This window comes from Eurosta solidaginis, chromosome 5, assembly GCF_040869045.1.
Source record: "Eurosta solidaginis isolate ZX-2024a chromosome 5, ASM4086904v1, whole genome shotgun sequence".
NCBI classification, from domain to species: Eukaryota; Metazoa; Arthropoda; class Insecta; order Diptera; family Tephritidae; genus Eurosta; species Eurosta solidaginis.
Window position 1 is genome coordinate 251,229,540 of NC_090323.1, and position 24,574 is coordinate 251,254,113.

General features: G+C 38.8%; 4 protein-coding genes across 4 annotated transcripts; 3 read left to right on the top strand and 1 right to left on the bottom strand.

The window, feature by feature from the left end:
- The first annotated feature begins 1,654 nt into the window (after positions 1–1,654).
- Pex23 (peroxin 23) lies at positions 1,655–8,243 on the top strand. Its single transcript, XM_067789734.1, has 9 exons — positions 1,655–1,965; positions 2,186–2,700; positions 2,767–2,931; positions 3,001–4,862; positions 5,449–5,595; positions 5,655–5,768; positions 5,834–6,801; positions 6,872–7,194; positions 7,855–8,243. Exons 2-9 carry the CDS (start codon positions 2,212–2,214, stop codon positions 7,891–7,893), a joined length of 4,107 nt encoding a protein of 1,368 aa, XP_067645835.1. The 5' UTR covers positions 1,655–1,965; positions 2,186–2,211; the 3' UTR covers positions 7,894–8,243.
- A 2,360-nt stretch (positions 8,244–10,603) lies between these two features.
- PDCD-5 (programmed cell death 5) lies at positions 10,604–11,860 on the top strand. The gene is made up of 3 exons (XM_067789732.1): positions 10,604–10,785; positions 10,963–11,083; positions 11,141–11,860. Exons 1-3 carry the CDS (start codon positions 10,723–10,725, stop codon positions 11,362–11,364), a joined length of 408 nt encoding a protein of 135 aa, XP_067645833.1. The 5' UTR covers positions 10,604–10,722; the 3' UTR covers positions 11,365–11,860.
- Positions 11,861–12,111: 251 nt separating this feature from the next.
- Positions 12,112–14,040, bottom strand: Tmx3 (Thioredoxin-related transmembrane protein 3). Its single transcript, XM_067789731.1, has 3 exons — positions 13,786–14,040; positions 12,849–13,720; positions 12,112–12,786 (listed from the first exon to the last, which is right to left on the bottom strand). Exons 1-3 carry the CDS (start codon positions 13,844–13,846, stop codon positions 12,400–12,402), a joined length of 1,320 nt encoding a protein of 439 aa, XP_067645832.1. The 5' UTR covers positions 13,847–14,040; the 3' UTR covers positions 12,112–12,399.
- A 160-nt stretch (positions 14,041–14,200) lies between these two features.
- Positions 14,201–19,743, top strand: l(3)72Dn (UTP4 small subunit processome component l(3)72Dn). Its single transcript, XM_067757701.1, has 4 exons — positions 14,201–14,441; positions 14,505–15,378; positions 18,400–19,443; positions 19,522–19,743. Exons 1-4 carry the CDS (start codon positions 14,314–14,316, stop codon positions 19,639–19,641), a joined length of 2,166 nt encoding a protein of 721 aa, XP_067613802.1. The 5' UTR covers positions 14,201–14,313; the 3' UTR covers positions 19,642–19,743.
- The last annotated feature ends 4,831 nt before the right edge of the window (positions 19,744–24,574 follow it).

The window sequence follows — 24,574 nt, forward strand, 5'->3', positions numbered from 1 at the left end:
AATCGGAAGACTAGCTCGGCCTCAATCTCCTCGGAGATATATCGAGCGAAGCTATTATTGAATAGTTACTATGTCCATGCCGACTCAATAGATCCAGAAAGTGAAACATATTTTATCGAGTATTGTACATCATTATAAACCAACTGAAATCGTGTTTCATTCCAATGAATGAAGTTGTTTCAAATTCCATTGTTTTGTAGCCTTCCACTTTAAAAGTTTTAAATGACGCTGATCTATTAAAAAAAGAGTTTGTTGAGATATATAAAAACAAATTCAGAGTAAGAAAAATAAATAGAAAAATCGTCGTGTATTGGAGACCTTGCTGATTTATTTATAATAAAAAATAATTTTAAGTATTGCAGCTTTCCTGAAGTATGGACTGCATTACTATTATTTTTAAAAATTCTTGTTATTTCTTACAATTCCTGTGACTACAGCTAGTGCTGAACTATCATTTTCAAATTTCTTTAAACGTTGATGATGTTATAGACAGTTTTTCGGAACAGAAATTTCCAAATAAATATCTTGTTGAAATTTAATTGTTTTTATTTCATTGTTAATGCACTCAGGATTCCGTATTGGGCTAGCATGGACTACAGAGCATTCTCTCTTGCCTGAAGCTGCAGACATTGCTGCTTTATCGGTAACCGTATCGGTAACCTTATAACAGCTGATTCGACCAACCTTATGGGAATCAATGCAATCGATTATTGGTGCCGCTAAGGTCGTAACCGTATCGTAGCCAACCAATTGGTTTTTGGTTACCGTCGTAACGATAAACAGCTGATTACGTTAGGGATACGACTACAGCCATACTACATACGGCACCAATGACTCCCACTTGAGAGAGGAGGCCATGCCGATTAGTGGGACATATACAACGGGTAATTGAGTACGCTGAAAATCTCGAAATTTATTAAAATTTAACTGAGTACAGCGTAACGATTTTTATTGATAGGATCCCATCAAAATAATTTTCCACCGGCTCCAGATGGTATTACGCCACTGCACAAACCCCCTTCCTGCATAAGTATGTGTGTGTGTGTACAACAAAATTAAACGGTGAAAGTTTAGAGCAACGGCCGACTGCTTATCCGCGTACAAAAAAATTGGAAGAGAAAAATGTTTACTCTGGCAGGAGTGAATCTAGGCTGAAAAGTACTCTTTGTAAAAATACAATTAATCCCACCCACTTTTTCGAAGAGTTCCAGGGCTATTCTACGGTATTTCGTGAATACTCATCTTTTTATAGACGCAAAATTTTTCGATTTGATAGTATTTCCAAGTTATTTTTGTACACGTATTACCAGATTACCGCTGTTCTAGACTTTTGCCAATTATAAAAATAACAAAAAAATTTCCAATTTCCAAAAATTTTGCAATTGGTAATCGATCTGCATAACCGAATTATTTGGTCCAAAGTACTCGTAACATCACTATTCACAAGTGCAACGCTGCAGAACTTTTCCATCTTGCTTTCAATTCATTCTTAATCATGGCGGAACGATACAAGGTGGCCGCATCGAACAGCTGATTATAATCTTTTTTTATTTGATTTGATACATCAACTTCCGGCGCAGTACGACTTTGACATTTGTCCATCGAATTTACAAAACAAAGTACAAGGAATTCTTATTTATGTATGTGGGTATGTCACCATGCTGCCACCTTGTATCGTTCCGCCATGTTCGTAATGAAATGCCCAGCTGATTTGGAAAAGTCCAAAAACTGATAAAGTTTTTTAGCAAAACTTTTAGCAGGAGCAGCACACCAAAAGTGGGTGAATCGCGGGAATTTGGACATTTTTTGGAAACAAAATAAACTAAAAATGGAGGATAAATTGACCATAAAAAGTCGAATGCAACGCTTACCAGCATGAATAGCTAGAGATATAAAATGGAAACATAAATTGAGTGACTCTGAAGCGCGTGGGAGATTAGCCTCTGCAAAAAAAAATAAATTAAGGTATAAATAAATTAACAAAAAATAATATCTTCAGAATCATTTTTGTAAAACTCTTTAAAAGCAAATTTTTTCAAAAAATGTCTTTGCTTAAATATAAACACAAGATTTGCCTCTTTGTCTATATCAAGATCGCATCGATTTTGTACAGAAATCGGATTGTGCGTGAACGTAGTTGACTAATAAAATGATTGGATTTAAATGAACCATGATTACATTTCAGCGCCAACAACAACCACTACTCGCACCATGCCTAGCTCATTGCTTTTCGCCACAAATAGTGAGGGACGTGTCTACACGTTGTCTACCAATTCGGCTACTTGGCGTGAATTTCCATACTTGGGTTTGGAATTCAAAAAAATTGCTGCTGTGCCACATTTTGTATGGGCCATTGGTGGTGATCGTCAAGTTTATGTTTACGTATTCGGCTTAGATGTACCCATACGTGTCAAAGAGGAGTCGTACGAGAATGAACGCTGGATACCGATTGAAGGATTTTCAAAGAAGCTATTACCTACCGATCGCTGTAAGTTCTCCTCAGCAGATGGTAATGTGGAACGTAATATTGACAAGATACGTTTACCTTCGATGGCTTGGCAATGGGATGGTGATTGGCATTTGGATTTGGATATGGATGGACAGCAATTAGGCGAAGATGGTTGGATGTATGCCTTAGATTTTCCTGCAACCTATTCGGCGAAGAAGTCATGGAATTCGTATGTGCGACGGAGAAAATGGGTGAGTGATTGTCATATGTTTTGGGAATTAAAATTTTATATAACAAAGATGTTACTCTACTTAAAGATTCGTTTTCGTCGCTATAGCGCTTTAAATAGCTGGTGTGCTGTAGCACCACTGCACAAAGATCCTACACAAGAACCTTTCATTGATGTGACTGTGGGAGGCACGAATGTACCTAATGCCCCAACGGGTACTATGATCGTTTGGGCTATTACGGCACATGGACGGGTGGATATATCTGATGTTATATGCTTCCAACTGTCATCCTCATGTTTTCTCTAATTTTTTCCCCTATAGGCAATGTATCGCACCGGCGTTAGCGCTAATGCTCCAGAGGGTCTACGTTGGACAACAATCAATACTCCACCCGGCTGTGAGCTAGCACAAATAAGTGTGGGACCCACAGGTCTTGTCTGGGCTGTACTCTATAACGGACGCGCTATAGTACGTACTGGCGTAACACGCGAAAATCTTTCCGGTGAAACATGGTTAGATGTTAAACCACCAGTGAGTAGCAACGATACAGGGAATATACTTAAAATAACACAAGTCTCAGTGGGCACCGATTCCGTTTGGTGTGTAACCAATGATAGTCATGTATGGTTTCGACGTGGTGTGAAAGGTGAAGCAACTGGTATAAGCGAAGATGCTGCCATTGGTAGTGGTTGGGTTGAAATGATTGTGAATATATCGGCAATATCGGTAGCGCCCAATGATCAAGTATTTGCGGTGGGCTCAACAGATCGTGCACTCTATTTTCGTTCGGGCGTCTCCGCCAGCGACCCGACAGGCAAAAAATGGCGTCAAATACAATGTTCTATGCAAATAAGTCGCACTTCAAGCTCCATGTCCATTGTATCAAGACGCAGTGGCAGCGGTTCTACGCCTGGCTCGAAGCATCAAAGCTTCTCAAATTTGAATAGCAAAGATAAGGATAAAGGTGTTGTAGAAACATGTGCACCGATTGAAAATATACCTGCTAGCCCGGCTTCTACGCATAGCAGCACACATGGCGTCTCCTCAATATCATCGGCGCAAGCGCGTCTCAAGGGTGACATTTGGAAATACGCTACCGATTCATCACCAAATATCGGTAGTCTTAATTTGAACGAACGTCACAAGAAACGTGCTGCAGCCGTACGTGAATATACGATGCATGCATGTAGTGCACCTGCTGCCGAAGTAGTAACTGAAATCACTGGTAAACACTTTGAAACGCAGCTAAAAAATCCACGTGCATGGTCGCCGGTTCGCAGTGTAGGCTCTATAGTCGGCACTGAAGCACATCCTGAAAGTGATTCTGCGGTATTCGAATCCGATTCAAATCATCATGGTTCAGATGCTTTTCTGGGTGAAGATGAAGATCATGCGGGCTCACAATTTTGGACAGAATGTGAAGTAATGTGGAGTTGTATTGCGGCGGGCGCTGTAAGCGTTGATCCCGCCAATGCACCCAATTGGTTTAATGAGCAGGCAGCCACTGGCAAAATCGATGTAGATGCAACATGGCGTAAGGATATTATAGCAAAATTACAAAAGCAACGCGAATCTTTGAAAAAATTGCAGCATCCAGAAAAATATGAAAAAGCAGTTGAGCTTTCATCTTGGATTAAGTCGGCAGAAGCGCGTTACCAACGCCCGGGTGGTGAATTTGAAGATTGTCTAATCGAGCTGGAATGGGTGAGTGGCGCATTCCATGTCGCGGGTGGCTCTGGCAGCATCGATGCATGTACAACTACATCAGATTCAGACTCTGGTACTTTTACTGTACTCAATCCTGATGGTGTTACTACGAAAATTCAATTCTCATTGTCGCATATTACTTGCGTACAATGTAGTAGTGAACCGAGTGCACCACGTATTGCATTGCATGTACCACGTTTGCCTTCATATTGCTCACCAATTAAGCTGCAATTTTCAAGCGATGCTGAAATGGAAGATTGGCTCTCACATCTTAGTTCGGTATGCTGTCAGATTAATGAAGTAATGGGTAAACCAGCAAATAATTCCATTTGGGTTACCAGCGAGCTGGGCGAAGTTTTCGTTTTTGATCCACTCAACATGAAAGCAAATCAACTGGATAAGGAACATAATTGCTATGTAGAGAAATTCGATGTGAACACAATGGAAACGCCATACTACAATACGCTATATAATGGGTGAGTAAAGTATGATTTTTTAATGAAAGAACAAAAAAAACAACAAGTCAGCACATGAGTCGTGCTGCAACACATTGCGATAAATAGCATAACTAGCTCGCCTTGAATAACCTCATAAAACATTGGTCCTCATTACATCACATCATAATAGGTCTTATCACTTTGGGTTACACTCCTTCAAATCACATATATGAAATCCCATCAACCGATATTTAAGGACAGACATCACATCGCGCCGTGTCAGCCATATCGCACATTACATCACGGGACCTTGGAAATATTTTGCCGGAAATATGACTTCACTTCAGATTGCGTCTCTTGATATTGCTTCACTTAACATCCCATCTTACGAGGTCACATCACCTCTGGACACAAAACTTCAAAACATCATACGTCATTCAATGACATCGCATCATATCATGTCTGTGACAGATCACATTACTCCATGTATCATCCGTATAAATTAAATTGCTATTAAATGGCATCCCTACACCTTTGCGTATTAAAGTTATTAACTTTATTTTCTTGGAACAAATATATACATATATACAATATTGTTTTTATAATTTTATATTTACATTTGCAGAATGCCTTGTGGCACAGAATTGGAGATATCAGGTTGCGTCTACGATGATGCCGATCAAATACGCTTTGATTTACAGTGTCACCCAAACATAAAGACACGTCCGAAAATCGAAAAATTTCGAGTGATTGCAATGCACTTAAACCCAAGGTAATTAAGCCATACTTATTTGTTTAGAACACATTTTTAGTTACAAAATATCACTCCAGATTCAATGAGCGCACCATAGTTTTGAACAGTATGACCGACTCAGAGTGGTTAGACGAAATACGCAATGATAAAATGGTGTTTGCACCTGGAGCCACATTTACGCTACGCATAACGTAACTAAATTTTTTTCTATAAACTTTCTTCATACCACCTAATGGTATCACACTACTATACACAGGGCGCTGGAACATCACTACCAAATATTTGTGAATGACACACATTTTACTGATTACAAATATCGCACAGATCCTGCTGCCGTTACCTGTCTCTATGTGAGCGGACGTGTTAAACTCTTTAATATAGTATATCGCTGCCCCACATTAATCATTTCTATGCAAGATATGTTTTGGCGTCAAATAGGTGGACATATAAAGCGTATATTTTCATGTCATGCCGGTGTAGTTTGGGGTATTTCTTGTGACAATACAGCCTGGGTATATAATGGCGGTTGGGGTGGCCAATTTCTTAAGGGCCTCGAAGGGAACTGCGGCAAAATTAATACAATGATTGATGTACACACCTACTATGTGTATGAGAATCAACGTTGGAATCCCATAAGTGGTTTTACCACAAAGAGCCTTCCGACCGATAGACATATGTGGAGTGATGCAAGTGGCCGACAGAAGCGAAGCAAAGAACATACTAAACTTTTATCAACACATTGTGAATGGATATCAGATTGGATGGTTGATTTTAATATACCTGGTGGTGCTGATAAAGAAGGCTGGCAATATGCTATTGATTTTCCGGCAACATACCATGCACTAAAGAAAATTACAGATTGTGTGCGTAGGCGTCGTTGGCTGAAGAAGTGCCGTTTAACAAGTAGTGGCCCCTGGCAAGAGTTGAGTCACTCAAAAATATTAGATGCAGCATTACAAGTGTTCGAAAGTGATGCAGATAGTACTAATAGTGTAAGCGATTGGGAGGATATGCCGGTGTGCGCTTGGGCGGTGGCTTCTAACGGCGATGTCCTCATACGACATGGTGTAACGCAGATAAATCCACGTGGTGATAGTTGGGAGCATATATCAAGTGAGCAGCCTTTGATTGCAATTAGTGTTGGACCAGCAGGGCAAGTGTGGACTGTTGGTAGGAATGGTATGGTCTACTTTCGTTATGGCATCATGAGACATAATCCTTTAGGTATATATTATTTTATAGGATATAATACAAAAGAAAGTCGTAATGTAATATATTAAATTTAAAAAAATAGGTGAAGCTTGGCAAATGTTGGAAGCACCTCCTGGTATCACCTTCCGTACTGTTTCAGTGGGGCGCGCTGGTATTTGGGCACTCGATAATCAAAATCGCTTGGCCGTACGAAAAGAGATCACAAAGACTTTTCCCGAAGGTTCGCATTGGCAATTCTTACCGAATATGCCAAATATTCCGCCACATACTGACACTCATGCTGGTTTCAAATCGATCTCAGTTGGCACAGAGGTTTGGGCTATAGCGCTAAATGGCATCATATGTAAACGTTGCGGCATAACCAAAGATAATCCTGCAGGCGCTGGTTGGAATCTTGGCATACCGGTATGTAGCAACAGTAATTTGCGGCCGGAATGTGTTCAATTCAGGGCAAAAGCTAAACAGATGAATGGGATATATATTAAGCGCCTAGAAATATGCAACATTTTTCTTATGCACTGTTATATTAACTGCTGAGTGGAATATCACGCGTTTCGAAAATTCCCTATCTCATAAAACGTTTGAATAACGCCCTTTTTCAGAATTTGTTTCAAAAACAGCCTATTTCAGAATTCGGTTGAAGAATGCCCTATCTCATAATTTTTCTTCATAGAGACCCCAGCTAATATGAAAATGTATACTGAAATTGAGCTCGGATAGGGCGTTCTTGAAACAAAATCTGAAATAGGGCGTTATACAAACGTTTTCTGAGATATGGTGTTTTCGAAACGGCAGCCGAGATAGGGTGATATTCCGCCCAGCTTGAGTGTATACAAAACTTGAAGAATATTGGTTTGGTTTTTTCTTCGGATATTCACATAATTATTGCTGTACACTTTTTAAGAAAAAAGCTAAGTGTAAATTTTACTATAGGCCTGTCTTATATTCAAAAATCATTACGACCCTTGAAATTGCTGCACAGTGAAATCAGCTGATATTATCTTTTAAGCACATATGAATTTAATTTTCTCTCCTTATCTCTATCTCTTCTTTTATTTCTTGCAGGGTCAATGGCAGCATATTTCCGTGGAGAGTTTCTCTTGAATAAGTTTGTATTTACAAAGTGCGAACTCAAACATTTCCAAAGATACAATTTCCATTTTTACAAAGTTAAATACTTAAGTATTTATACATATATATATTGCTTATTTCTTACGCATGCCTACATAATTTATTGTTTAGTCTTTTTGCTTACGAAACATAAATATTCATTATTTATAAACATTTTCACATACACACACATGCCATTCCATTGCAGCACTGATTTATTTTTAGGGTAACTTTTATTAAATACATATATTTGTATAATTTATTTTGATTTAAGTCCAAGGCTTACCTCACGTTTTTTCTAAAGAAAATCCTGAAAAATATGAACGCGCTGACTATAATAAAAATATGTGTTTTTCGTTCGATCTGATATCGTTACTACACAAAGGTTGTTACTCCAGAAAACTTATTCGATTTTGGCGGAGTACATTAAAAGGGCTGGCAGGCAGACACTTGAATTTTGACAGGTGAAATAGTACAAAAAAAAAAAAATAAATGTAAGGCGCGATAACCTCCGAAGAGATCTAAGGCCGAGCTTTTCTTCCAATTTGCGTCGTGCTCCTATTGATTTTCCCTACAAATCGGACGGACGGGACCTACATGTTTTATGCCGATTCCGAACGGCATATGCAAGGCAGATGAGTTTTCACTGAGAGCTTTTCATGGCAGAAATACACCCGGAGCGCTTGCTAAACACTGCCGAGGGGCGACCCCGCTTAGAAAAATTTTCTTCTAATTGAAAAACCTTATTTCTAAAATTGTGATGTTGCTTTGCGGTGTGAACCCAGGGCATACGGTGTGGTAGGCGGAGCACGCTACCATCACACCACGGTGGCCGCCACGGTACAGCTAACTTTAAAAATAACTATCTTTGTCCATAACAAAACACCCGAAAAATAATAGAGGGTCCAGCATTCCTCGCCCGTTCCAACAAGCTATTTAGCCCCGATATATACCTTTAAATTCAAAGTAAAAATATTCAAGGTATTTGACTTTAAGAACAGGGTTCACCGGGAAGCTCCTGGCGTATAGTCCGACGCCATTTTGTGGATATCACTGAGGACATCTTTGTGCTTTTCCTCTACATACGGCTGAGCTCTCAGGTGAGGTATTTCCTCATTATACTTGCATAGATTACCTCTTAAGGCCCTGGGAGGCGGAACATCTTACATGAGATGTCTGTTGGGATGCCGAAGTTTCTGAGTATTCAACAGAAACTGTCTGTTTAGAATTTCACTTCTCTCCGTAATGTTGTTGCACTGTTGTTGTTATAGCGATAAAAAAGGCTCCCTAAAGGTTTTGGGAGTGTCATCGTTTTCCTTTGTCAGATTCGATTAGATTCGATTTGTTCTGCTAGCAAGCACATAAGGTACAAGCCCGATCATATCGAGAACGATTAAATAGGACCATATTGAACTTTCTATTCCATCCCACCACCACCTTCTACTCTCATGAGGAACTCTCATGTGCTAGAACCTCGGCTGCTAAAGAAACAGGATACCACAGGGGTAGATGAGGTTAACAATTGGGTTGGTGAAGCTATAAATTGGTCCTCTCGGGACACGAGAAGATAGCCCCAAGCTGTTCTGAGAGCGACAATATCGGTGTACCATGCAAGCGGCCGGCTAATTGGTTTGTAAGTGGTAATGACCGTATATCTATCTTTACCCCAAGTGCTACCGGCAGGAGATTTGAGAATTTTATTACGGCTCTGGATTTTAGATGCAATTGCGGATGCACACTCACCAAAAGGTTGATCCTGATCGAACATCACACTCAGTATTTTTGGATATAGACAGTCGGTAGCGTAATACCATCGTCGTATATGTCCAATATGATCGACATTTGTTTTGTGTATTTTGTAAATAAGGTCGCCGATGGCGAAGTGGAGAGATCAGGGAGATAGTTGTTTATTTGTACAGTCATCGGCGTATGAAACAATAGTGACTCCTTCTGGTGGTGAAGGTAGCTTTTAGGATACCACCCTGTGGCACCCATTGGTAAATTATTATGGTTTTAGATATTCCTGAATTGCACCAATGCCTCCCGACCAGGCAGATAATTCGCAGCCGACCATACAGATAATCCGCAACTTATCTTTGTGTTAATGGCGTTTAGCGCGGTGGTCATGCTATTTAGTTTCGAAAACCATGCTAATGATTGGCGAGATGCAAGTTTACTGTCAAACAGGCCAGCAGAATGGCTTAGGATAGGAGAGTTATTGGACGAGGGGACAATTGAAAGGCAGGAAGGACAGGAAACAGACAAGCTGAAGACATTTCGATTTCGAAACCGTACATATCTACATACCATCCTGTCTCCTATTGGCCGAGTAAATATCCTGCCAACATCAGCACGTTATTGAGGGACTCAAAATCATAAAATTATAATCCTCCGTGATAAACCACAAATCACACACGGAAGATTGTGCATTCACGAGTTCAAAATTGCTTTGGTATGGTTATGGCGTTGGCGTTATTGTATGGCACTATTAATCGATTAAATTGATTTCCATAAGGTAGGTCCGATCAGCTGTTTGATCTTGTTATGGTTTTATGGTTATACGTCACCATTAATTGTCCTTTAAGTAAAAATATTTTACCATATCCATTTCACCATTCACCACATTAGTCTGGCAATTCACCACAATTGTTAGCACTGCCAGCCAAAACAAAAAATTAAATTTTTGATTTGGCAATCAGGCTAATGTCAAAAGTGACGTCCATTAAGAGAATTTGTCATAACTTCTCAATTTTACTGGTTCGCTAGTTATTTCCGCAATTTTTATATTTTAGCGAACAAACAAATAAATTTTAAAAACAAATAATGGCTGACAACGATTTGGATGCATTGCGCGCTGAACGCTTAGCACAGCTACAGCAACAATACGTAAGTTTTGATTTTCAGTTATGCGATGCAGTAAATGGAGCAGGTGCCGGCTCTGCAAGCAAAAAGCTGAAAATTATTTCAAATTTAGATCCTTAAAGATCTTTCCACACATATATTCGTCATTGAAAAAGTAAAACTTATTTTAAAGTTCTAATATTCTTATGTATTGGTATTTAGGGTGGCAGCAGCGGCAATAATGCTGAAAAACAGGAAGCACAAAAAGAACAAATGCGCCAGCAGGAAGAAATGAAACACACTATACTATCCCAAGTGTTGGATCAACAAGCACGCGCTCGACGTAAGTACTAAATGCATAGTTTTGTTATATAAATCATTCATTCCATCTTATTTGTAGTGAATACTTTAAAAATTAGTAAACCAGAAAAGGCCCAAATGTTCGAAAATATGGTAATTCGTATGGCACAAATGGGACAAGTTCGTGGTAAGCTAGATGATGCACAATTCGTTAGTATACTTGAAAGCGTAAATGCGCAAATGCCCCAAAGTAAATCAACAGTTAAATATGATAGAAGACGTGCCGCCATTGATTCAGATGATGACGATGATTATGGTTGCTGATTGCAGACGCTACAACAAAAACATACGTAGAAAATACCTATATGCTTTAAAAGCTATTTTATGTAGCTAAAACGTATTGAATTAAATCGATTGGGGATTTCGTAATGGAGTCACCCATTCAAGTTTTTGTTTTCGCCTAGTACATATCGAAGCTCAACTGCAATTTTGGCTTAAGCGTCTGAGGATATTTTTCAACATCTTCCGTTAACGCTAACTCTTTATTTGAATTGTTAAGTCATAAGTCAAATTGCCAGTTAACCTTAACCGGAGATGATGAATATGCCCCTAATGTAACTGGATATGATTACAATTAACTTCACAATTTACATGCTTTTTTTTGAATTAAAATATCTAAGGAACTTGTATTAAAGTCTCTTTAACTATATTTAGCAATATAATTTCTGTATTTTGAGTTAATTGCCCAAAAGAAAACTAAACTACAATTTATAAAGCTGATGTTTAACAATATAAAATAAAAAATAAATTAAATACACTATTTGTATAATTGCACTAACCATTCTGCGAAAATCGGGCCTAAGCAAGCAATATATGTAGTCTCAAAAGTGTCTGCTATTATAATACTGCTGAAGTGATTTTACGCTATCACGCCAAATCAAACTTCAACGCAACTTGATCTTATCAAAGGAGTTTTACAAAAAAAAAAAAAAAACTGCTGGCAGGATACGATGCCAACCAAGTAAACTTTTGGAAATCATTTCCAAAATAGATTGTTCAATAAAACCAATATTTCGATACCGAGCTTTTATTAAAACGCTTGTATTCATGTATACTGTAGGAATGTACTGCATAGAACGGATAATACAATTTTGTTTTTCTTGAACATTCAATACTAAAGTAGTTTACAATAAATATGCTTTTAACAAATATTTTGTTCGGTTTTTCGAGTTGAAAAGAATTGGAATACATATTAATATTACATGGCACTATAAACCCGTAAAATTAGACTAGACTATTAAAGCAACACGAAAAAAAAATGTTTGGTGGCATAAAGTATTTGACGCGCTCACTTTGAACTTATTCAGTTTTTTCATGATCATCATCTTCATCAGACGCCACAAAACAATCACCACAAAATATGGAATATAAAATGAGTGTTAGGAAACCCATTGGCAAACCAAAGATAACAGCTGTAAGTACCGGATTACCCAACCACATCTCACGCAAACCTTTCTTTGCTTCGAAAAAGGCACGCCTCAAACGCACAAAATAAGTATCACCACCCAATGGTGTGGCGCTTTCATTATGAATTGATTCCAAGAAGATATGTAGAGCTTGTGGCGTCATTTTAAGTGGCTCATCATCGGGTATATAGTGATGCTGGGTTGTAGAGTTTATCACAATCAAATGTGGCGTAGGTAGAGTATCCAAAATAATCGAGTGAGCTATGCCCGGTTCTCCAATCTTTAATTAAATGAATAATTAAAATCAATATATCCATACATTCAACACTGTCGTATTCTTACCCAACCAAATTGGAATTTGTCATGATATCTATCGCGATGTTTACGTATTACGCTTTCAACCATATCACGAAATTCTAGCTCATGGGTAGGAACTTGGCTGAGCTTGTCTTCCTCTACCACCGCTACCACAAGATATTTTTTAGTTAGCATTAATTGATTTATATTGAAGCGTGTAATTTTTGGAAATGTCGTAAAACGTTCTACGTTCACCCAATGATGTACAGTTTCATTAATTTCGCTACCCTCCATTTCGTGTGCAAATGGATATAAGTGATGTTGTTCTTCTTTATAAACCACCGCAGCAGGTAAATGTTCAAAATCAAAATGTTGTGATGCTATATCAGGTGTAGTTGCATAAAAAAATCCAAATTCTTGATAATTTTCAGCAGCTGCATAAAACGATTCCCACAATATACCCTCTTGAGGGCCAATAAACATAAAAAATATTGTATGGGAACCCTTCAACATATCCACACTTTCGGGACGAGTCACCAACTGCACTGGTGGACCACTCATACGCAGAGCATAATCAACTAATTCCTCCTTATTACGATCACCATTATAAATATATTTCATATTTCCTTTAATAAACATTATTGTGGGATATGCACGAATTTTCATTTCTTTGGCCACTTTTGGAAATCGAGTGCAATCAATTTTTCCCACACGTATACTTAGGCTATGCAATTCCTGTGCCACTTGTGCAAATATTGGTTCCGTACGTTTGCAGTAACCACACCAAGGTGCATAAAACATTACCAACCATTGTTCTTGTGTATAAACATCTAAAAAGCGGTCGCTCAACTCTAGCACCCGTGATGCTTCAGCATTAGCGTAATGGGCGAGTAAAGTAGAGAATATGGTGAACAGTACTAGATGTGAAGATGCGCAAAGTTAAAGATAAATGATATAGAACGCATAAAACTCATAAACTTACTCCATAGCTGCCTCCAAAAGTCAGCGCCTCCAACATTGACTTTCTCCTTGTGCAGAACCATTGTGCCTGCTTCGTTATTATTAGACTATGTTTAGCACAATAGCGACTTAACTATTTCATTTTTCAAGTCCACGGAGTGGATGATAAAATAAATACCGGTGATTAATTGAATTAGTAGTATTCTACTTTGGATATATCAATCTGCAAAATATTCTTGTCTCTTATGGGGGGGGTATACAAAACGAAAACTTCACAAATGCAAATGTCAACACTGACGTTTTTATGCATTGCTGCTTTGCCAACCATTCGAAATAGCAGCTCTCAAGATTGACGTGGTAGACGTGGGCAACATGGTATGGTGCATGGTGGAATCACGGTATGGTGAAGATACCTTGACATTTTCTTCAGCCTGTTTCATTCTATTTGTTCCCAAATGTCGCACGTGTTGATATTTTGTTTATTATCATTTGGACATCATTTCTACGGGTAAACCTTTCTTAAATCACTACAAAATTGTGTTAAAACAACATGGCTGAAAAAGAAGTCCAAGCTACGACGCACACTAAAACCCATAATGTGCGTTTTTACAATCTCACGCCGCGTTCCATCCAAAGTATGGCTTATAACAACCTCTGGCATAAACTGGCGCTATCGCGGTAAGCATAACCACATGGTTTAAACTGAAAAAGGTAACAATACCATCAACAACATTTTTACAGAGATGATGGCTCAATCGAAATATGGGATATGCAGCATGCTTCCTACCTAGAAAGAGTTATACCCAAATCGCCTGGCCAATCAGTAGAAGGTATGGCTTGGGCTGCTGAGCGTTTATTTTCCGTAGGCTTAACCGGAGAGCTAGTAGAATGGGATTTACAATTGTTGAAGCCACGACGTCAACAATACGCTACCGGTAATGCTGTCTGGTGCATTGACGTCAACTCAACTGGCACTGTATTAGCCATTGGCACTGAGGAGGGTTACATCAATATTTTCGATGTAGATAATGACGAAATGCAATATAAACAATTATTTGATAAGCAAGAAGGACGTGTGCTATGTTGCAAATTTGATCGTACAGGTGAATTTTTGGTGACCGGTTCAATGGGTGCAATACGCATATGGGATGCGAAAAGTGGGCATGCCTTGCATAAAATAACGCTTGGGTATACAGAAAAGAAAAAGGAGGTAATTGTATGGTCAATACAAGTATTAAGTGATTTTACAATTATATCGGGTGATTCACGTGGACAAGTTACGGTGTGGGATGGAAAAATGGCAACACAAGTAGAATCACATCAAGTGCTAAAAGCTGATGTGCTGACGGTAGTTGTGAATGAAGAAGAAAGTTTGTTGATGTGCTCTGGTATTGAGCCAATCATAAGAATTTATGCGAAAACTAAAATTAAACGTGATGAAACGGAATGTTATTGTTGGGTTAAATTTCTGCAACGTAGCGTACATGATCATGATGTTAAATGCTTGATATCTGCAGGAGAACGTATATTTTCCGGCGGCATGGATGGATATTTGGGCATCTCATCAGCGACGAAACTTAGTTCGACAATAGCTAAGTATGGTCCTTTTTTGAAGGTGAGGGGAAGCAAATTTTTTGTATATATGTTATTAAGTTATTGTAAAATATTTATGCAGATTAGTTTATTACTATATTTCTTTATTACGGTCTTTAAGACCTACTTGATGTTAAGTAAACATTTGTTTCATTAAATATTGTTTTATAATATAAAAATAATTTTACTTTAAACTTATTAATATTTTCACAATCTTTTATCTCAGTAGGTAGTTCATTGTACATTTTGTACCCAGTGTATTCTAAAGTCTTCTTTGCGAACTCTGTTCATTCCTAATCTTACATGATGTATAAATTTCAAGGTGAAGTAACTTATTGACTGTTTTATACTAAGCCAGTTTAACCGATTCAGCATTATAGTTTTTGATGTTCTTGGGGGACATTTTAATATAAATCGCATTGCCTTGTTTTGTTGTATTTGTAGTCTTTTAATTTGCATATTGTTTAAATCGTTATTACGTATGATGTTCTGGTTTTTGCAAAATACCATGAACTTAGTTTTATCTATATTTAACTTCAATTTTTTAAGGCACAACCAGTTGTATAGGGAGTCAAGAACTTCTTGTGCTTTCACTTCAGTAAGAATATTGTTCAGTGCTGTAGTTTTATTTTCTAATCCCGCATTACGCATAAAGCTAAAATCGCATGTTCTTATCTTATTTAAAATGTTTTCGGAACTATAGTATTCCCATGAGGTAAAAGTATAGTAACTTCTCATTTTGCAAAACTTTGTTGTTGGCACTTTGAAATTAATTGTTTCATGACCCGAAATTCTATATTCAACTATATTTTCCGACCTAACTTGATCATTATTACTAAAGAGCAAGTAAATTTTGGTAGAAGAGTTCTCCGTATTGAAATTAATTCTTTGAATCATTGCCCTTTGTGCGAATAAACTTAATAGGTGTTTCGAGTATGTTGACGATACATTCATATTAATGTTAAAATCTCCAATTATTTTATTATTGTCTGATTCCTTGAGGTTTTCAGTCAAGATTTCATCTAAAAACGTAATAAAGTCTGCGTCACTGCTACTCGGTGAGTGATAAAGTACACCAATTTGCCATTTTAACGCACATTTTTTTATTTTTATAATAATGCACCATATATTCATGTTAATGGCTATATTGCAGACTATACTAAACTCTAAATTTTCATGAACATACATCAAAACACCACCCGTATGTCTACTATGGGAATCGCAACGAATACATTTGTATGTCGGAATATTTAATTCGGTATCCATTATAAGATCAGTTGTGCATGTTTCTGCGCATAGTACAATGTTTGGTTTTCTTATTTCGACAAGCCTCTCCAGTTCAGTTTTGTTTGCTGTTATACTACAAATATTGAGATATATACATTCTAAGCTATGCACCCCACTACTTCGATTTTCGTACTTTTTATGCTTTGGCTGCTAATAAACAATCTTTTTTTTCCTTGCGGATAATTTTTGCTGATATACAGGGCATGTTCTATCCATAGTATCATGGTTATCATCAAGCCCAAGTCAGTCCTAACCTGAGTCAGTTCCATCAAAATCTACTATTGGAAGACCAAGGAAACTAATAGATTTAACAAGATTTGACCTTAAAAAAGATTCCATTAAAGGCGTTGGATTAATATATCACCAGAAAATGTTGTATGTGTCTTGTGGAGCCCACCGCATGCATGTCATACATCACTTTAAGGAAGAGTTTAACTTATTACATTGTCCAGGCAGAAGTTGAGCCAATCCCCCTACGCCCATGATTTTAAATGAGGGTACACTGAAATGACAGTCCTTGGTCGGGAAAAATCCCGAGTCGCTCCGGTACATAGAACCGACTGCCTTGGGACGCGTGGAAAGAATTATGCCAGGAATTGCCCGGTGAATCCAGTACTCAAAGAAGGGTACCCAAAACTTGTGGAAGAGGACCGCGTACTCCCAGGGAAACGCGAGTCACTCTAGCTCAACTTCGTTCTGGATACTGTAACAGGCTAAACTCTTACCTATCCAGAATCAACCCCGACATACAAAATGTATGCCCCGCTTGCAATATGTCCCACATGACATCAACCAACTCTTCAATTGTAATGTGGAACCAATGCCTCTAACACCCCTTTCATTATGGTCCACCCCTGTTGAAACAGCAAGTTTCCTTGGACTCCCGTTAGAGGATATTGATGACAATTTGTGATCGGTCGCATCTATTAGGTGGGTCAAAGCGCTGCTACAACAACAACAAAAACGCCCATGATTTGGAAGCTGACGCATCGAATATCGGATCTCGATCTTACTCCATGCAGAGGTAGTAGATGGACAGCTGTATTGAATGTTTAAAAGTCCGTCTTAGTAAATCACATCGCCTTCCATGCAATTTATTTTTAGAAATCCATCTTAATTGAAGATATTCTTTCCAGCCGTCTTCAGTACCACTCGAAAGATCAAGATGCGGCTGGTGAGTTGTTAAGCTTTTGAAATGGTGACGTAATTGTTGGTTCATAAACCGAACTGTTCAGTCCCAAAGGAATGGTACATGGTTATAATTTTTGTGAGAAAAGCGCCAATTTTGCCAAGAAATTTCAATTAAGTTTGCAAATTTAAGCCGGTTGGACAAATTCAAATCTTATGTCAGATCGCCTATTGCACTTTTTTGTATTTCGCGCTTAGGGTACATGTTGTTGTGGTTGTAGGGATAAAGACACGCCCGAAGGTTTTGGGGAGGGATGTCGATATTGATGGTCGTTTGCCGGATATAGATCCGGTATGTTCTGGTAACAAGCACTGGCACTAAGGCACTAAGGTACTAGCGCGACTATCTCGGGAACGATTTGATATGAGCACGTTGAACCTTCTTATTAATCAAAAGCATTTCTGAAGTCAGAAGGCAGTACAATTACTTAATAAGACTTGCCCGTACTGTTTAGTGATTATGCGCATACCTCGAAGTTTGACCTCCGGATTTTCGTTGAGTCCTCTGTTTTCCTTCCTACTTAACCAAAAATTTCTAGTTAACGCCTAATTGTTTAAATTCTTGCAGAAACCCTGTGCGGTTGCATCACCAGGCAGCCGTCTACTATTGCTGCGTTACACAAACTATTTGGAAATTTGGCGACTTGGTTCTACAGATGGCCGCCCACCGTTAGTAGGAGAAGCACCTGAGGAGCCGCATGTGGATGCACAAAAACCACACAAATCGAAACAAAAAACCAAAGAAACCGAACGTAAAGTCTACGCCTTGAGTAATGCACCCGAGAAACTGTTGGAATTTAAAAGCCACCATGAGGAATCCATAACCTGTGCAAATATCTCTCCAGACGGCCAGTGGTTGTGTTATTCCACACAAAAAACAATACGTTTCTTTCGTTTCGTACCAGCTGTGCCGGATAAACACGACACACAACTTGCACGCATACACGGTTTACCTAAGCAATTCACAGTTGCGTCACATCTTATATTTAGCAGTGATTCAACGCGTTTATTCCTCGTGCAACCCAGTACACGCCAAATACATGTATTTTCTATAGTTAATGATGGTAGCACAGATTTGGATTTTGTTGAAACTATTGAAACCAGCAAACACATTAAGGATATCATAAACCATTTTATAGTATCAGAATGTGGTACATATATAGTGGCGGCAGGTACTGATCGCACCATAGCTGTATGGAGCATATTTAAGGGGAAGCATTTTAAACATCATTTAAATATGCCACGTTACACTGCGATCACCACAGCGCTGGCTATAGAAACAAAGAACACGCCACGCTTGGTAGCAGCATTTTCTGATGGTAAAATAATTGAATATGATTTGGAAGAGATGTGTTTCACCTGTTCGGAGCGTGAATATTTTGTGGATAATGCAGAGACGCATTGTGTGACAAATATACTGCTGGATAGTAGAAATTCTAACAATATTATATTACATAATGATGCCTATTTGTATGTTTTGGAAAAAGTAAGTGTAAGTAAGAGTGAAAATGGAGAGGTTGTTGAAGCGAATAAAGCTGGAAAGAAGCTGAAGCATATTGTGAGTGATAGCAAAGTATGTGGGCTGCGTTTGAAATTCAAGAAATCATATGAGGTAAGGCGCTGCTTAAAACGTTATCATATACTTCGTGCTCAAATTAATATATATATATTTTTTAAAATTTAATTACAGCATTTAATATCATTGTGTTGGCTTAGTACAGATGAATTAGTCGCAGTCGGTGTGAATCCTGTAACATTAATTGAACAATTGCCGGACGTTTTCAAACAGAAGAAATATGGCGTATCTTAGTGGAAGATACTGTAAATATTTTTTCAATAACACAGTATCTATTATGTTTTAATTATGATGTAAAATTAAGATATCTGTTAAATTAAACCATTATTGTGGTAATTGTAAATTTAAGATGTTTTTCATATATTTCAATATTTCGGCGGCCACCGTGGTGTGATGGTAGCGTGCTCCGCCTACCACACGGTAGGCCCTGGGTTCACACCCCGGTCAAAGCAACATCAAAAATTTTAGAAATAAGATTTTTCAATTAGAAGAAAATTTTTCTAAGCAGGGTCGCCCCTCGGCAGTGTTTGGCAAACGCTCCTGGTGTATTTCTGCCATGAAAAGTTCTCAGTGAAAACTCATCTGTCTTGCAGATGCCGTTCGGAGTCGGCATAAAACATGTAGGTCCCGTCCGGCCAATTTGTAGGGAAAATCAAGAGGAGCACGACGCAAATTGGAAGAGAAGCTCGGCCTTAGATCTCTTCGGAGGTTATCGCGCCTTAAATTTATTTTCGGCCATAACCGTTTAGACGGTTAAACGCCAATTAAGTAAGTTTCATATATTTATTTTCCTACTTAGCCGAACTTCCGACCTAGTTCCTAATAAACAAATGGAATGATATTACCTATTTGTAATATAGCATTACAATGGTCCTGTTTTTTACCCGCATATATGTACGTTTGCTTGGTATAGAGAGATAATAGCGGATAGCGTTGTGGGCTTATCTTTGTTACTTCTCCTGTGCCCACAATCATACTGCAATAAACAGCACAGCAAACAGTCAGGCTGAGCAGTTGGCAGAGACCAATAGCTGACTATTAATAGGCAGTATCATTTCATGAGAGTGACGGATTTAACTCTTCCATCGACTAGCCAAGTACCACCACAAGCTCGACTGGGTGGTCAGACTTTTAGTTAGATTGACTTTCCTTAATCTTGCTGTTTTGCTAGAGTTCTCTTTGCCTGCGCATCTGTTCTTTCATTTGGATCCCCTTCCTGCTTCACAGTAGCACCCAATCAAACTTTACTTGGTATAATTTCTTTTGTGATTTATCATCGTACCCATCAACCTTTGTTTAGCTCCCACCACATCCCCACCATTGACACAAAAAGCCAGTAAGCATTGTATCACTTTGGGCATTGTGAGCTCTTCAAATCATCGTTAACATTTTCAAGTATCTACATATTTTACTTTATAAGCAGCTACCAACCAACTACCTACCTACATTTTGTTATTGTTTTTTTTTTGTTGTTGTTGTAACATTGTTGCTTTTTTGGTTTAACACGTCTAGCCGAAGTCTAGACGGTCGGGCACATACCATACCAAAATATGTGACAACAACCACCATCAACAATAAAAGCCCGCTCTCAAAACTACACCAACAACAGAAATAATAATATATATACATATACGAAGCAAAAACAATGATTGGTAGCAGACAACCATCAAAAAAGAAAAGGAAGAGAGATGCACGAAATCATGTGAATATGAAAAGATGCTATCATCCGGTGGCAAAATCCTGAGCCAGATAAATAATTTTGCATGTAAATGCAACAACAACGATTTGAGCCAGATAAATCCAGATAGAAGTCTGGTTCAATTTGTGAGCCAGATAATTTGTTAATTACATCTGTTTAGGTTGGCAACGCGGCCTTTAATATACCTACTTTTTCCAAAATAGATGTCCCTGCTTAGCTTTTCGCCGTATGAGTTAAATGAAAAACAGCGGCGACATCTGCCTATCACATTTCACGTGTGCGAAAATTCGCGACATCTGCTTCTCAAGTCTCTCAATGATCCAGAGCATTCCCGTGAGAATTGAGCGTGAGCCGGAGCTGTAAAACTCACTGAAAGACGGCAAGTGTAGAGGGTGAAACAAAGACACATATTTCAGGTACATCTGAGTATAATGCGTATTCAAATTTAGTGGGACAAATTTTATGCGCAGCAATTTGAGAGGTGTTTTTAAAGTTTGTCGCTTAGCAGTCCATATAAAGTTTAAGTGTAAACGTATATAGAAGTAAAAATAAACACAGCTATTAACATAGAATAGCAGAATTGGGCTGATTGTTTTTGTTATTGCAATTTTTTTTTACCGAACTTGCACTTTTGTGATTCTTAAGCACATAATTTATACAGGACATTCTGCCGATGGGCGACCGAATCGGTCCATATGTCTCGATTCCCTGATTCTCTTTCAGGTCGTTGTAACCTCAGAAGTGGAGTCACGGAATGAATTAGTAGGGTATGGGTGAAAATGACGTTCCTTCTGACGGGAAATCTAAACGTTTTCGGCTGCGAGCGCAGTTTTACTCTGTAGCAAGCTTAAAGAACTCTACTGTCTACCGCGAGGCGTAGGGTTTCAAGCGATATTGTTGAAGTGAAATGGCCATGCTCTCTGGTAGAGTCGCCAAGCCATTGTGACGCTCGTGCTGATATTGTAAGGCTTGAGCTGTCTTAATTGCAAATAGCCTCTGATGACCGGTGAAGATCGGATGTATACGTGCCGCCAGTGAAATCGGGTGCAAGATGTGGACGTAAGAAATTTTAACGATGAAAGATTCAACAGGCAGAATCACGGCTCCTTCAGTATTGCTTCAGCGTTGAGTTGGGCGTTGGGCACCACAAGGATAATTAAACATAACAACTGATTGTGAAGGCGTTCGCAATCGCAGAGCCAAGGCAAACGACTTCGCTCAGAACCTTACTGCAAAATATAGTGCAGCACGAGTCACGGATTAATTTATTAATAATGTTGTCGCAACCAATTGTGTGATGAGAGTTATTATTCGGTCTGCGATTCCGATTGTGAACTGCGATTTAGATCCTTTTGCTCTTCTATAACTATTCAGTCTCGGATAAAAGAACTGAGATGTTAAGGTTATAAAACAAGTTGTTTCCCAGAAATCTCGTGATCTAACAACTCTAACATCACGCAGGTTCTCGTGAAAATTTCTCGAGATATGTGATATTAAGGCAAGCGACATATTTGTTAACCTTTTGCTGAAGATCCAGGAGGTCGCTACAAGAAAAGTAAATATTTTCCACCTGGAGGACAAAGATACTATTTATGACTTAGGTGACTTCAAAGACATTCCTGGGCTTTCAACAATATCTCGAAACAGGCGAATATTACTTCGAAATGGGGACTAGATGACGCAACGAAAGCAGTGATTATAGACACCCAAGGGGATTTAAAGGGTTGTGTAGCGCAACCCTCTCAAGGGGTTACCAGCGCAATATATAGCTTCTCCAACCCAATTGTCAACCTCACCTACCCGCGGCGAATCCTGTTGCATTAACAGACGAGGCTCTGGCGCCCCAAGCTCCTCATTGAACTAGGGGTTGGGGGATGGCTTTGAAAGTTGAATGCGGTCATGTAAATCGTTCCCGAGATGGTCGGGCTAGTACCTTAATGGTGCTTTGTTACCGGAACGTACCGGATCTATATCCGGTGTTTTGATGGAGATCTTAGAGCCTCAACAAAGGTGAAAGCGAGGCGCAAAAGTGCGTAATAAATTGGAAGATACCTTACAACTGCACATAAATGGTTCCAAACTAATAGCAGAGAGAGAGAGTGTCTCTCTAGGCGGAAGGCGTGGAACCGACTCTTATGACATTGGACTACAAAGTAAGTCCTATCACCACACAGAGGCGAGGACTGGACTTTTGACATCACACGTACCTAAATTAGTTCTCATCAGTTACATCACATGTAAGATGTGCGAGCGGGATAAAATAAGTGAGGGCATATATATATTCAACAGGGCTGCCACAGTTTTGCAATCGTGTAGTAACAGTATTATTTTATAACATAATTCCTCGTTCTCCAACTGCGTCGCATCAACCTCACCTGAACTTGATTTCCTTCCTCTACCTCGATCTACCCCCTATCTTTAGTTACCACATATGTATAGTCGATCCTCTCATTAAATCATTTTCTTTCCCCCTAAACTGTTTCCCTATTATAATTATCTCGCACTTCTTCCTACTATTCGATTTTCCCCAAAAGTGGAAGACAGCCCTCTTGGTTTCTGTTTGTCTCCCTCAACCTCAACATATTTTCTCTTTCGATCTTTCTGCATTATAAATGGGACTCCCATAGGTACTACCACAGGTTCCGAAAAACTTTTTTGGAGTCTAGCCTACTTACTTGATTCGTGAAAGGTATACACCTTGCGGCATATCCGGAGACCGCCTCATTCTCGCTTGTTTCTTATTTCAGCGATACGTGTACCTACATACATATATGTGCATATTTGTTTCAGAAGCCGCCGCCACCATTTCGCAGACAGCTTGACGCTTATGGCACTGCGCAGCACGTCACACAGCGATCTGCTCTTTTTCCGTAACAAATGCGATGGTTTATTTGTATATTTTTTGTTTTAAGATACGACCGTTCGTCTCGCAGTCAGCCCATCAGCACGAACCTAACTAACTAAATATATCCGCGTCTGATACAAAATTTGCACGAAAATATGCGTAGGTAAGTGGGGTATACATATAAAGGGTACCTCAATAGAAAGTCTTCTCGGCTTATTATACACAGTAAATTGTATCGATGTACGAGTGAATAATAGCAACTTTGAAGTACATTGAAACATTGACGAGGTTGACTTCGTGTCCTTATTTTCCGACGTGTTACCAGGGAGCGGCCTTGTGGTATGCCTCTATACCGCCTAATGCAATGTCATATAGGAAATAGGACTAAAAATTTGGCATAATATGCAGTTCATCGATATTGCGGAGGAGTGCGATATAGACCCCAGTGCCTTTTTGATTTGGTACCACTAAAGCTTTTACTGAGGAAATTCTTTAATTCCGACTTCCCTGACGCGCAATGATCCCTTCTGCACCACGCAGCTTACGTTAATATATGCGCAAACCGTAGCATTTATTTAGAGAATATCAATGCTCTGTCTACTGAGAAACAAAGCAATATTGAA